Here is a 16062-nt window from a genome sequence, read left to right on the forward strand (position 1 = left end):
AAGACCAAGTTCATCTTCATGTAATCAAAACGTTGATGGCTAATGCCGTTGTTTTCTGGTTTTCCATTACTGAGAGGTATGAGTTACAGCAAGTCGTCAGTTATTTTTTATATCCCTACACTAGTACATTAGAGCACTTTTTAAATTGTGCATCAGCACATTCCCAACTAATGACAGAACACTTCCTCATCCCGCAGGCACCTGCTTTTCCTCCATTTCCTCTAGCCTTCACTTTTATCTCCTTTGCAGACCGCCCCCCTATTCCTTTTCCCCCCTTAAATATTATATAAATGTTCTTTCAGGTTTTCCCTTAGAATTTTTATTTTATCCAGCCTCTTGCTCAATGAATTTATCTACTCTCATCTTTATCTTTCAGTACTTTCTTTTATAAAGATTTTATTATTTATTGATTTTGAGAGAGGAGAGACAGAGGGAGAAAGGCAGGGGGCGGGGAAAGGAGTGGGAAGTATCACTTGTAATTGCTTCTTGTATGTGCCTTGACCGGGCAAGCCCAGCATTTGAACCGGTGACCTCAGCGTTCCAGGTCAACGCCCTATCCACTGCATCACCATAAGTCAGCCTTAGTACTTTTGAAATAATGAAGATGCGGCAAGATTATTTAAGACAGAGACTACCTTCAACTCAAATTTAACCAGTCCAATCATTCATTACCATCTCCCTTCTCAAATCTTTTCTACACAGTAAATGGCACCAGACAATGCTTGATGACCAGGCCCAAGAGCAGGGCATCTCCCTTGATTTTGCCCAGTGACTAGACTTGAGTGAGATTAGTTTGTTGCAATCAAGTACATGTGGCACTCAATTAGACTTGTCAATTATACTTCTAATACATCCCCTTCCTCTCCTCATTTCACTTATTCCAATAGCTTGTGAACTTCTTCCAATTTATTCTCCAGATTCTACAGCCAAAATGATCTTTCTTTTTTTCCTTTATTCTTATATACAGTGTGTCCATAAAGTCATGGTGCACTTTTGACCGGTCACAGGAAAGCAACAAAAGACTATAGAAATGTGAAATCTGCATCAAATAAAAGGAAAACTCTCCCAGTTTCATACCTATTCAGTGCAGTTCGATGTGGGCTCATGCACAGATATTTTAGGGCTCCTTAGGTAGCTATCCGGTATAGCTTCTACAGACTCGTCACTGACTGATGGCCTACCAGAACGGGGTTTCTCCACCAAACTGCCGGTTTCCTTCACTGCTTATCCCACCGAGTAATGTTATTCCTATGTGGTGGCGCTTCGTTATAAACGCTCCGATATTCATGTTGCACTTTGGTCACGGATTTGAATTTAGCGAGCCACAGCACACACTGAACTTTCCTCTGTACCATCCACATCTTGACTGGCATGGCCGTGGGCTGCTCCGCTGTATAATGGTGTTACGTCATCATCTGCGCATGCGCACATGCTGCCACATCATCCTACAGAAACTGGGAGGGTTTTCCTTTTATTTGGTGCAGATTTCACATTTCTATCGTCTTTTGTTGCTTTCCTGTGACTGGTCAAAAGTGCACCATGACTTTATGGACACACTGTATATTTTTTATGTATTTGTTTTTAGAGAGAGGCGAGAGAGAGAGAGAAGGGGGGAGGAGCAGGAAGCATCAATTTCCATATGTGCCTTGACCAGGCAAGCCCAGGGTTTTGAAAAGGCAACCTCAGTGTTCCTAGGTCGACGCTTTATCCACTGTGCCACCATAGGTCAGGCTCGCCAAAATGATCTTTCTGAAACACAAAGCTGACTATCTATTCCAGCCCATCTCTCCAGCCTTGTTTCTCATCCAGCATCACAGCTGGACCTAAGCCCTACAGTGTCTCTGACTTCCTTGCCCTGTTCTCTCTCTAATCTGGAGTTCTGCATATCTAAAAGTCCATAAGCATATCATCTTTTATTTGTCGACTGGATTCTCTTCCTCCAGAAAGGTTTCCGTGAACTCTGAGATTGTGCTGGTGGTCCCCAAAACTAGTTCTTAGCACAGCCTCTTCTTCCTCCATTGTACCTGTCACAATACACTGCACCTGCTTATTTAACTTTCTCCTCTCCTAGGTAAGAGCCTCTGTGAGGGATCTGGACTGTACCTTATTGTTATTTTACTTTCTGGCCCCATGATTAGCACACAGTACTGAACAATAAATAAATGAAAGAACTAGTGTGTGCATGGATAAATAAACGCTTAGATGAATAAATAGAATAATACTTAGTCATATGTATTGAGTTAAATCAGGGAAGGAGATGGAGAACTAGAGAGCATAAGGCTCCGCTGTCTCTGCTACTTGTCTCAGGAGATCTTCACATTGCATCAAGGGGCGGCAGTTACTAAAAGTAAAGACAGTCAAACCAGAGACGGGCTGGGGGAGGGGGAAAAGAAAGGATAATTCTTGCTCCCTTCCTCATCCCAAGCAAACATGATCTCTACCCACCACCTAAGCCTTCCCCTGTGCTTGGCCAAGGGAGAATAACTTGCAATTATTAGTAAGTAAATGTGGGTGAGAACAATGGGAGACAGAGAAAAAACACTTATATTTGATTACTATAAAAAAGATAAGAGCAATGAAATGATAATACCCGAACCACAATTTAAACTAACACTTTTAATTGGCATCTCAGAAACCAATTTCCACCAACACAGCTTAAAAGAAACCTCAGTTCATAACCTTGTAATAAGACACTTACCCTCTGGCTTCTTCTTCATGACCCCTCCCTTTCTGGAGTTTAATCCACTGTTCCAGCTGTTGCATGGAATTGGTCCTCTGTAGGACTCGATCAGCCTCTGTGTGCAAGGGCCCTGCATGTGGGTGATGTCCACCTCTGAGCTCTGCCAGGCTCACATTGACTGCTTTGTTCTCTGAACTATTCTCATTGACTGGCCTGTAGTGTCCAGTCTGAGCCGGGCATGCTGACCCATCATATTCAGATGGCAGAGAATTCAATTTCACACTATTAATTTTTGTTAAAGGTCTATCTTGACCATCCTTCTGAAATCCATATTTTTCAGCTTCTAAAGCCTTTTTTTCTTCATTTTTGCTTAGTTCCTTGTTTTTTTGGTTATTTTGGGCCTCTGGTTTAATCAGCACTCTATGGTTGGGAAAATTATTGATCTCCTTAGCTGGTGCATTTTCAGATGTAATCTTATCCACTCTGAAATCAGAGAAGAAAATCATAGTAAATCAGATGAAATAATAGACATATTATTCCTGGGATTCAATTTAGAAAAAATGTAAAATTACCTTTCTTTTAAATGAGGGAAAACAAAAAGGAAAGGGTCACAGGACAAGCCTGCACGAATCCCCCACGTTGTGGTATGAAACAAAACATACAGTGTATAAAGCACTGGAGGGGAAAAGTAAAATGCTGAATGTCCCCACCACTGGACATCTGGAAATACAGCAAATAAGACTGCCCTTTTGCAGAGAAACCACAAAAACCACACTTAAAGGACCGCAGCACCTAGTCATTTGAAATAAGCAAAACGACTTCCATAACTCATTGAGATAAACATGAATCTGGCTTGTGGAAATGACTACACTAGGAAATTATAGTCTGGTGCTTTCAAAGATTGGAACCACATGACTAACCAACTCTGTATTTATACTCAAGAGGACCTGAGTTTCGGCTCCTTGCTTTTGGGGCCAGACTGCACATGACCCTCTTCCAGATCTACCTCTTATTAGATCTGTCTCTGTCTGTCTTTTGGGTAAGGTGTAGAAATCCACCATGCCTCAAATCTTTCTTTTGGTAATGGGGATAATTTTAGGTTACAGGATGCTATGAGGGCCAGAGAAGTAAATCTGTGGCCGCCACTGACATTATTACCATCATCACTCCATCTTATCAAGTAATTCTGGGTTAGAATCTGGCATCCCATGTCTGACTCTCACCAGAAGAATGCTGCTTACCAGTGTGTCTGGACCACTGGACAGTTTTACTGCTCACCATTCCAGCTGCTACGTCTAGGTCTTTCCAGTGAGAACCAGCTGCCCTAAGACCAATCACTTCCAGGCTCTAGCAACACCAAGCTGATCGCCTGACTCTGCATGAAATTGCCAAGATTGAGCCACACTGGGAAGCCTCACAGGGACTGGCCACTTCTCAATACATAAAAATGCTCCTATTGAGTCCTATGTCTGTCACAGCTGCCAGTTAGTGGTGTACAGAAAATAATCGGTAACATTCAGCTATAGCTAGATAGTCTGGAATATGATCAGTATGGAAAAAATGAAATAGGCTATTGTTTTCAGAGTATCGTTATGGACTGTCACATATTTAGATTAGATAAAACTTATAGCATCTAGATTGGAAGCAGTATTAGATATTGAGAAAGTTTACTCAGATAAGCTCTTACCCTTGAACAATAATAGTAAAAAACAAACAAACAAACAATTAGAGAAGACTTACACAGAGGCACACTCATCCTGGCTAAATTTGAAGGGGGAGGGAGGAGAAGATTTTTTTTTTTTAATTTTCCTAACCTTAAACCCTAAACCCTAACTCTAGGGAGGAGAAGATTTTTAACACTGAATATAAAATATCTAAAAAGATTTTTTAAACCTTAGCTACGTCTAGTCTAAAGTTTCTTTTTAAACTAGAACCACATTGCCTTTTTTCTCTTCATTTTTTCCAAAAATTTATCATTTAATGAATAATTAAAAGTCATATGCTGACTTTTCTCTAAGTCGAACAAAACTGATTCAAAAATGTATGCTAGGATAACATAAATAATGTAAAACTTGTGATCTAATTTTAAGTGACATTTAAGTTACTGCAGAAAATGCACGGAAATGTAGAAAATGAAAATAATAGGCCAGGAGATGGAAATTATTCAGATAATGTACATTATGCTTAGATTGTTTTATGCCACCCACGATCTGCATACTAAGGGACTATGTTATTGTAGTTCGCAGGATAAATAGTTTATGAACTTAGAATACACTATCTAGTTAAAATCTGAATTTTATCTCTTAGGTGACATGCAATATTAACTAGGCAGAATAAAAATGTAATAGCTAGAAGAAGATAAAAAATAATTTCTACAAGATAGCAGTGACTGACACCAGTCTGGGCACACGGGTGGTATTCGATAACTCCTGGCTACCCAAGCAAATTACATCAACACAACTGGCTAAAAATTGTTAAGGGCACATACTCAACTAATAGGTTGTCAGAGGTCAAACCAAAAAATGTATGCTAGGATAACATAAATAATGTAAAACTTGTGATCTAATTTTAAAAAGTGACATTTAAGTTACTGCAGAAAATGCACGGAAATGTAGAAAATGAAAATAATAGGCCAGGAGATGGAAATTATTCCATGGAAATTATTATCTTTATCACTCCAAATTTTTAATAATTATTAGTGTTAGAGTAAAAAGTACTAGAAAAGATAAACTTCTAAGAGAAGTATAACAAATAATACTGGAATTATTGGGAAACCAAATATTTTAAATATTACATTAATGCCAATATTCTAAATAATTCCCTAATACTTCTACTTTAAAGTTAAAAATTTTTAAAGATTCTCAATTAATTCTTTTTACCTATATAAATTTTTCTAGCAATCAGTGCTAACCACCTCATTGTATGTCCATTCAGATCATTTTAACAACTGGAATTCCTTTGATTAAGTTTTAGATTTGACATTTTTTTTTAATAAATTTTTTTTTAATTTATTCATCTTTAGAGAGGAGAGGGAGAGACAGAGAGAGAAGGGGGGAGGAGCTGGAAGCATCAACTCCCATATGTGCCTTGACCAGGCAAGCCCAGGGTTTTGAACCAGCGATCTCAGCATTTCCAGGTCGACGCTTTATCCACTGCGCCACCACAGGTCAGGCTAGATTTGACATTTTAAAAAACAAATATATAGTACCAACTTAAGTCTTTTAACCAATGTTATAAGACTTGATCTGCACACTAAGCAGAAGAGTAAAGATTTACATTGTAACAATCCCCTTTCTTCCTAAAAAGAAAAAAAACTCATCAAAATTGCAAGTTAAGTTATCTTCCTTATGACTTGCTCAATTATCATTGACTGGAAAAAATCATTTAACTTTACCATACATCTTTCTTCAAATTATAGGAATATAAAAAATATTTTAAAGCACATTATTCAGCTGATTTTTAGATAGTTTTAGAAAGAGATTTCCTCTAATTCTTCTTAATATAGATAATATTTAAGTGATCCATTTTCAGCAGGGGGAATCACCCAGATCAATTTTAACAGTACATATTTATCTTGTCAAAGAATCGAAGCACTGAAGTTTCAAAGGAAAGATGGTAGAACTTATCAAAAAGTAGATATATTTAGAAATAATCTAAATGCCTGAAGAACTATTTGCTGGAGGCAATCAACATAAAACAATTCAAACTAACCAGGAAATGTTGAAGAAAACAAAACTTATCACAAAATTTTATTCCAATATATTGAACTTCACAAACGTACAATGTAATTTTAAAAAATGCAATGAAGTCATTAACTTCATAAATATAAAATATCTTCTAATATTTAGGACCTTAAGAAACACTATCTTGTGTAGTTTTAAGATAACAATTAAAAATGTACTTACCGAAAATTAAAGGTAATTCTGTAAGAAGAAAGAACATTCAGTTTGAATGTTAGAATTCTGGATTCACCTCAGTGAACTGATAGGTGAAAATGAATCAAGAGGAAAGGTGGAATAAAAATGCAGGTGGGATCTCAAACCAACTACAAGTGTATTAATTTCAGATAGTAGAATATGAATTAATCCTTGCTTTCTTAGAAAGAAATGATTACACGGCATGACTACTCAACTGAGATGGACTATGATGACGACATACTTACAAGGCATGGAATAACATGGAAGTGGAATCACCATGATTTTCCCTACAAGCCTTTTACCTTTTCACAGGTTCTGTTTGTACCAGTGCAGCATCTAGCATGGCTTTCATCCACAACTCCATCTCCTTCCCTGTATCAGTGCAGAAATAATAGGTCCGCATGTTTGGATGGGCTGCCTGATTGAAAAGGACACGATCACTTGATATGGGAATATGAGATCTGTAAAAGAAAGAAAGCGAAGTGGCTCCGGGCACAGGTCACTATCATGACATTTCAGAAGAGCAGACTTGTCTCATCTACAGATACAGAAATAAATGACTCAAGGAAAATATTTAATCTTGAAGCATATCTAAATCTTAATTTCCTCCTAACTTTATGATTTTTATTTTAAAATTAAAAATTTTAAGAGAAGTGAATGGGAAGGAAAGGTAAGCAACAAAGCACTTGGTCACGCCTGTTCTATGTATAGATCTCTAATGATTTCCAGTTACTATAATTTATAGCACTTTATGCAAGAGAATCCCAGAGCAACCACCAACAAAAGTAACCAAAGTGTACATCACAATATTTCCCCCGTTAGTCATTCCTTTACTCCTCAAAAGGTGCTACTATTAAAGCATTTGTCTAATCCTTATAGACACCTATATCCAAACACAAAAGATGTATAAATAATCCAAAATGATATTTCCCTTTAACTTTTATTCTCAAGTTTTGGAGTTGGAATATAAATATTTTGGGTGTGAGGAGGAAGACCTATGTAAATGGCAGTTTTTTCCCCTTTATAGTGGTTCCATCTGCCTCTATTTCAGAGAAACAGGAAAACAAAATGAAAAGGTGCTGACGAGAAGCTACCCAAGTTGTGAGCACAGAGCACTCAGCTTAACCTGCACGCTGACCAGAGATGGGCAGCACTGGGTTTTGTGTTTTGTTTTTTTTACAGAGACAGAGAGTCAGAGAGAGGGATAGACTGAGACAGACAGACAGGAATGAATTGATGAGAAGCATCAATCATTAGTTTTTCATTGCGCATTGTGACACCTTAGTTGTTCATTGATTGCTCTCCCATATGTGCCTTGACCACGGGCCTTCAGCAGACCAAGTAACCCCTTGCTCGAGCCAGCGACCTTGGGTCCAAGCTGGTGAGCTTTGCTCAAACCAGATGAGCCCGCGCTCAAGCTGGCAACCTCAGGGTCTTGAACCTGGGTCCTCGGCATCCCAGTCCGACACTGTATCCACTGCGCCACTGCCTGGTCAGGCCAAAGTGCATTCTTTTTTTTTTTTTTTTAATTTTTTATTTATTCACTTTAGAGAGGAGAGGGAGAGACAGAGAGAGAGAAGGGGGGGAGGAGCTGGAAGCATCAACTCCCATATGTGCCTTGACCAGGCAAGCCCAGGGTTTCTAACCGGCGACCTCAGCATTTCCAGGTCGATGCTTTATCCACTGAGCCACCACAGGTCAGGCCTTTTTTTTTTTTTTTTAATTTTAATTTTTCGTACTTTTCTGAAGTTGGAAATAGGGAGGCAGTCAGACAGACTTCCGCATGCACCCGACCGGGATCCACCCGGCACGCCCACCAGGGGGCAATGCTCTGCCCATCTGGGGCTTCGCTCTGCTGCAACCAGAGCCATTCCAGTGCCTAAGGCAGAGGCCACAGAGCCATCCTCAGCGCCCAGGCCAACCCTGCTCCAATGGAGCCCTGGCTGCGGGAGGGGAAGAGAAAGACAGAGAGGAAGGAGAGGGGGAGGGGTGGAGAAGCAGATGGGCGCTTCTCCTGTGTGCCCTGGCCGGGAATTGAACCTGGGACTTCTGCACGCCAGGCCGACGCTCTACCACTGAGCCAACCGGCCAGGGCTAACCAAAGTGCATTCTTAATTGCCATTTGAAAATGCTTATGACAGTTTGCTACTAGACACTGGACGACAAAGGAAAACAAAGGCTACTCCAGCACAGAATGAAGTAAAGGGAAGCGTACTAAGTGTGCAATTAGTCTGTTAAATATAAAAAGACGAGAGGAATAAATATTAAGCCACAGATTTTACTTTAATAGCTTACTGTTTGTTTTATTGACTGTGTCATATTAGCTTCTTCAAAAATCTTTTTTTCCGAAAGAATCAGAATATAAATAAATTCAATAAACAGTGATCAAAATAACTACATAACCAATAAATCTCACTTGACTATGTAAAAGATACAAAGCAAGCTATAGAAATAACTAAAAAAAAAAACAATCACAATGCTACCTGTTGCTAAAATAATTAAAACCACCACAAAATGTTACTGGATGTCTGAGTGGGGTTTTAGAGATACGAATTAAGCCACTGCCCATATTTTGATCAATGGAAGGAACACTGGCTAGTTTTAAGAAGATCCAGTTGTTGCCATGATTCAAACACTAACAAATCACACTCATGCTTGTTACTCATCAAATGAAAATATTTACTAGATGATGGCAAAGTTCCTTATCTAGCTTTATATCCCACAACTGTGTTCAACAACTGTCTATGAAGTTTCTACTTACCATGGTGATAAGCAGTAGCATCAATGTCAACAGATTTAGTGGTAAGAGTGGCTCATTAATTCAGAGGAAGCAACATTGCAGAAGAGAGAATTTGAAACAGAAATTACTCTTTGTTACAGATAAAAATACACTTCAAATTAAGTCATATAACTACAGAGAAAATACAACTAACAGTCACTTTTATTGCTATTTTAATAATTTAGTATTTTTTTCAAGAGCCTGAGAACCCAACAAAATGTCCTGAGTAGTACAAATTCAATAAACCTTTGCCAAATTAAAGAGCTAACAAAAAATTTTAAACTCATAACCAAATAAGTGTTAGTATCACATAGATCAGCAGTTCTCAACCTGTGGGTCGCGACCTACAGGTTGAGAACCGCTGACATAGATCTATATGTATGTTGTATAAAGTTAGGATTTTAAGTTGTCACTATAAAACTTTGTTACTAAAATATTTGTTTTTCCAGTAACATTGCTAATGAAATTTATTGCAATATGAAGCTATTCCCCTTTGACTCAGAGGTCTCCGCTCAGACTTTACCTTCTGTTTGAGCCCACTGTTCATCCCTCCCACTTGATACCTTTCCTGTGCTTTTTTCTCCATAGCAATGTAACATTAATTAAAAAAAATTGTAAATCAGCTAGTCCCAAGGTAAATGCAAAGTTACAAACAGTCCCAGGGATGGATAGTAAAGCACAGGGAATATAGTCAATCGTGTTGCAACTGCTGTAGGGTGGTGAGAGCTGGGTGCTGGAGCCCCAGGGGGAGCTCTCTGTAGTGTGTGACTGTCAGCCACTCAGCTGTGTAAGCTGTACACCAGAGACCAATACAAAATAAAAGTAAAAGTAAACTGTAACAGGAACAACAAAAGCGGTTGTGAATTAAAAATTAGATGTGGATTAAAAATTTAATCAATTTTTTATGGTATAAACATTTTTTCATTGTTAAATAACAGCATGTTATCCTTATATCCCCTCTTTCTCTTTAAATAAAAATTTTACATTAAACCCTTCAGAGTTAATTTAAAATTGACTTAAAAAGTAGGCAACCGCTGAAATTTATTCCAGCCATATCATAAAGCCAAGAATCAGCATGGTTTTTGAAAACAAAAACAGCCAACTTAGAATTGAAGTGGACTCTTACTTGAAGGTGTTCCACAAACCAGCATATCACAGAGACGGCGGGAACTGTCAGGGGGGCAGGGGTACTCTGGTCTGCTCAGTTTAATGATAAATTCAACTTCAATATTCTCTCAAAAGTAACTGATGTTCATGATGTACTTAGACCCCAAAATATTTGTAATTATTCTATAAGATCATACATGTACATATATATTCATACAATAACCTTTAAAAATTAGTAATATGATCCAGGATGCATAGTTATATTTACCAATTATTAGCATTCATACTTGCTTTATTTAGAGCCACTGAAAGTACAGAAATAAGGACACTTGGCCCCTAAATATTTGAGCATGTGCTTCCTAACTAAAGAGACATTCTCCTCTTCAACCATAAGATTATTAACATATTTTAAATATAAATATGACTGTAACTGAAATATCTTTTTGTGTAATCTATGGGTCACTATTTTTTAATCAATGCAAGATACAAAATTAGAAAATATGCTTATTTTCTTACCTTAAAAGCGTATTTGCGATTAATGTGATCCTCGGAGGTGAGCATAGCTATCTGAAAACTGGGCAAGAGGATGCTTCCCAGGATGCCCTCTTCTTTCTCATCTAAGAAGCAATTGAACATCTGACTTAGAATGTTAAATGTTCTCATGATGCAGAATAAATTTTTTTAAATTTATTTTGACCAAATCAAAAGGTTTTAATACATAAATGAACTGTATTTGTGTATTTTTTTCCCTGCTGAGAGAAAGAGACTGAGACAGGAAGGGAAGAAGAGAAGCACCAACTCGTAGTTACATCACTTGACTTATTCACTGATTGCTTCTTGTAAGTACCTTGATGGGGTGGTGGCGGTGGAGGGGGGGCTCAAGCTGAGCCAGTACAGTGACCCATTGATCAAACCAGCAACCTCTGGGCTCAAGCCAGCAACTTTGGGATCATATTGAAGATCCTGTGCTCAAGCCAGATGAGCCTGTACTCAAGCTGGTGAACTCCAGGTTTTTGAACCTGGGACCTCAGCATACCAGGTTGATACCCTAGCCACGTTACTACCAACAGTCACGCTTGTGTAATGTTTAGATTAGTTCTTTGTAAAGTGTTATGAGAAAATATAAAATAGCAGAAGTAGCATACTTCTCCATGCATAAGACGCACCTTTTCCTGAAAAATTTGGGGTCTAAAAACTGGGTGTGCCTATACAGTGGGTGTAGTTTTTTACTCGCATTTATCGCTTTTTTGCGCTTGTTTTTGCCCTCACTGTTGAAGACAGTGATTCATCATCAGACAAAGATGAGGACAGGCTAATGGATGGGAGTTTTGACAGTGATGAGGAGTTGTATCAATTTTATGATGAATAAAACGAGTTCAATAACTTCAGGTAATACCTTTTTTTTCTTCTTCAAATTTCAGGCACCAAAATTAAGGCGCATCTTATACATGGGAGCGTCTTATACATGGGGAAATATAGTGTATTCTTCTTTACTTTCAACAAGCATCCCTATCCTAAGCAAATCAAAATTGGTCCCACACGGCAGAAAAATGCCAATTAGACATAAAATACCATACGTTTGTTGGGCATATGTACTAAATTTTAACAAAGCCTTGACATGTGATTTTGTGAAAATATATTAGTATATAAGTAACGACACAGAACTTGACAAAATTAAGCTACCCACATTTCTATAAGAATTTAAGTGCACAATAACTGTGAGTCCAGACAAATGTATGGCTTACCTATTCACTTCCTTCAGTCTTGGCTCCAAGACTGACTCACCAATAGGCCTTCCGTTACCTACTTAAAGTGCTTCTATCCATGGCCATCCCAGAGCCCTCTCTTTGTTCTAGAACTTAACCACCCCCACCCTTAACACCTCTGACACTCTACATATTTCAGTTATTTATTTATCATCTTTCTCTCCCCACTAGAATGTAAATTCTGAGTAGATGCTCAATATTTTTTGAATAAATGAATATGCATGCAAAATATATATTTTAAACTATACTATAAAAATCCTATGCTTTTTAGAACATATCACTTTGAAGATTTGCTTTAACCAATCATTCTGATATACAATAAAGTTATGGTAATTATAGGCCTACAAGGCAAGCACATAAAATAAACTTAGAAAAATGATAAAACATTAATCTTGGCATTAGTATAGGTTCACATTTTTAACTTTGTGCTTAGGGAAAGAGATGTGTAAAACTTGACTATATAGTTCATTATTAGAGACCCATAAGACAAGTTGATAAAGCTATACTTTAGGCTCATGAGATCATCAATGAGAAAAATCATAAAATATATATATTTTTATTTTCATTGCCATGTTTCCTTATTATCATGAACTTAAGGAATTTTTGTCCTCATTTCTAGAATATATGATAAGCTGCCCCCCAAAAAAAGCTACAGCTTTTCTGATAACAATGGAACAAAATTTTGCATTTTCTATACTGTGCTCACTCAGGTGCAGCTCACAAATACGAGAAAGAATGAACAAAAGTGCAGATTTAGTCTAAAAAGTAAAAAAATAGATAAATAAAAGATACAAAGCAGTCATCAATTGTAGTGAGTATGACAACTTAAAAGAATGAGTCACATTTTAATTTTAAATCCAGTTTTATGTTCACATAAAGCATATAATCAGAAACAGCTCATGAAGTCATCTTTGGGAAATAAATCATCAAATAACACATTTTTGTTTTGTCGCATGACGGAAAAATTGATTTTTCTAAGTGGCTTGAAAATATGCCGGTGCAGCACAGTGCGGGGCGGCTTCAGTGTGGTGTCAGGGCTGCTTCCCAGCCGAACACGGAGGCACTGGGGGATCTCAGGCTAGTCATTGATGCTGTAGAGCTCAGTTTCATCAACCATCAAATTCTGAAAACATGGACTTACCTCAAAGAATTGTTGTAAAGGTCAAATCAGTCAACAGACATAAAGAACTCAATAATGCACTCTGCCCTCGAGTGTTTAATACGTACTGGCATTATTATATAAAATTAAGACACTGTATATAAAACCTTCATCTTCTGTTAAATAATGATACAAAGAGCACCTCACTACATTCTTCAAATGTTCCTATCAGGGCCTTCTTCTGTTTGGTTTTCTGTCAAGCCTGTCCTAAATAACTGCCTTACTTTCTGTCACCCAAAGGGCACCATACATATCCTGCCAAGCAAAGGGCTGCTAGTGACAACATTTACAGAATGAATGAACGCTCGCTCTGTGGGGCTCGGCTGAGCCATTTTAGGCTGCAGAGCAGCGCAACTTTTCCCTTTGCCCCATCTTCTTCCCTCCTCTGCCACAGGGAGTGACCCCAAGAACACTCCCCAGGAAGTCTCTGGCACATTAGTCCCCATATACACCCTGCTTTCTGGGGGACACAACCTGAGACAGGAGCCATTGAACCTCATTACATTACTGGATTCAAGTGACATTTTCTTTTCTTTCTTTTTTTTTTTTAAAGATTTTTATTTATTTATTGATTTTTAGAGAGAGAGGAGTGAGAGAGAGAGAGAGAGAGAGAAGGGGGGAGGAGCTGGAAGCATCAACTCCCATATGTGCCTTGACCAGGCAAGCCCAAGGTTTCGAACCGGCAACCTCAAGTGTTCCAGGTCGACGCTTTATCCCACTGCGCCACCACAGGTCAGGCTCAAGTGACATTTTCGATAACCCATTTCGACTTTAGCTTTAAAGATATTTGAGAACAAGACAAGGAATACTGTACCATATAAACACACTGCCTGAAATATTATGGCTAATCATCATTCCTTACCTAGAATACTTCAACCCTCTGTTAACTGGTCTCTTGGCTTCTAGTTTAAGTGCTAGGGCCAATTGTCCTAAAATGTACACCGGATCCTGTTATTTTTCTTGCATTCAAGCAGAGTTTATACTCATTAAGAGGGAGTTTAAACTCATTAGGATGGCAAACAAATGCCTTTTTTTTTTTTTTACAGAGACAGAGAGAGAGTCTATCTCAGAGAGAGGATAGATAGGGACAGACAGACAGGAACGGAGAAAGATGAGAAGCATCAATCATTAGTTTTTCATTGCAACACCTTAGTTGTTCATTGATTGCTTCCTCATATGTGCCTTGACCCCGGGCCTTCATCAGACTGAGGAACCCCTTGCTGGAGCCAGTGACCTTGAGTCCAAGCTGGTGAGCCTTGCTCAAACCAGATGAGCCCGCGTTCAAGCTGGTGACCTCCGGGTCTCAAACCTGGGTCCTCCGCATCCCAGTCTGATGCTCTAGCCACTGCGCCACTGCCTGGTCAGGCAAACAAATGCCTTTTATGCCTTGATCTACTTTTACTCCTGCATGTGCCCTGACCAGGATTCACCTGGCAAGCCCACTAGGGGGCAGTGCTCTGCCCATCTGGGGCCCTTACTCTGTTGCGACTGGAGCCATTTTTTAGCGCCAGAGGCCATGGAGCCATCCTCAGTGCCCAGGGCCAACTCACTCTAATCGAACCATGGCTGCAGGAGAGGAGAAGCGAGAGAGACAGAGAGAAAAGTGAGAGGGGTAGGGGTGGAGAAGCAGATGGGCGCTTCTCCTGTGTGTCCTGATGGAATTGAACCCGGGACTTCCACATACTGGGCCAACTCTATCATTGAGCCAACCCACCAAGGCCTGCCTTGATCTACTTTTTAGCCTTTACTCTCTGCTAGGTCATCAAAAATAAGCTTTATTCCAGCAATATAAGCCTTATGTGTAATATTACAAATATGCCATGTTCACTCTCTCATTTAGATCATCGTTCTCTCCTAATCACTTGCTTGTACAGGTCCGGTTAAGACTCATTCAACATAACTGAACACTACAACATTCTTTCTCACACTCCTTCAGCTAATCTCTGAGTTCCTTAAGGAGAGAGGTTTACAGTGTTAATTTTTCCATCCTACTTCCTAATAAGATGTGTGACCATCTAGGCCATCATTGTTTCTGCACAGTAACTCCTAACAGTCTCTGCTTCCTTCCTTCCTTCACCTTTATAATCCATTCTCTAGTAGCAGCTTGAATCACTCTTATGCTTAAAAACACCCAATTGTTTCCTTACGGCCTTTATGGTAGAATCAAACTCCAACAGAGTCCTACAGAGGTGCCATCTCCATTTCTCCTACTCACCTCCTTCCCTATGGCCAGCCCCTCCTCAGTACACCGGAGTCTTTCCGCTCCTTCCACATCCCGAACACTTTCTTACCTTAGAGCCTTTGCATGATTGCTCCCCCCACCTCCCGGAATACTGTGCGCACCTGAGCTTCTCCTTGTCATTCAGACCTTGCTACTTACGCTATCTGCTCAGAGTACCAGTCCAGGGAGAACTTCCCCCAGGCTCATCTTTCATAATATGACTGCACTTTCCTAAAAGCTGCTATCATGGTCTTGTCTACTTATCTGAGTTTATTTATTTTCTCTCTGACCTATCTAGCATGTAAGCTCCATGACACCTTTCTCTCACTGCTGTTTTGACAGCACCCAAAATGAAGCAAGTCCTGCTCAATAAATATTTGGTGAATGAATTAAGCTCCATGGTAAGTTTTGTCAATAGACTGACTACAGGATA

At 39.0% G+C, this 16062-nt stretch overlaps 1 protein-coding gene across 16 annotated transcripts in view; it reads right to left on the reverse strand.

Moving 5' to 3' along the window:
• Positions 1-16062, reverse strand: part of PLEKHA5 (pleckstrin homology domain containing A5) — a 277256-nt gene that overhangs the window by 80936 nt on the left and 180258 nt on the right. For 8 of the 16 annotated variants that reach the window (XM_066354968.1, XM_066354950.1, XM_066354932.1 and 5 more), the window contains exons 8-11: positions 11000-11100; positions 6900-7015; positions 6586-6603; positions 2699-3163 (exon numbers count right to left, since the gene is read on the reverse strand). In XM_066354968.1, the coding sequence (XP_066211065.1) occupies positions 2699-3163; positions 6586-6603; positions 6900-7015; positions 11000-11100 (700 nt within the window). The remainder of the gene's footprint in view (positions 1-2698; positions 3164-6585; positions 6604-6899; positions 7016-10999; positions 11101-16062) is intronic. The other 8 variants (XM_066354959.1, XM_066354940.1, XM_066355026.1 and 5 more) reach the window with 1 other exon arrangement.

Source organism: Saccopteryx leptura, chromosome 1 (assembly GCF_036850995.1).
Source record: "Saccopteryx leptura isolate mSacLep1 chromosome 1, mSacLep1_pri_phased_curated, whole genome shotgun sequence".
Taxonomy (NCBI): Eukaryota; Metazoa; Chordata; class Mammalia; order Chiroptera; family Emballonuridae; genus Saccopteryx; species Saccopteryx leptura.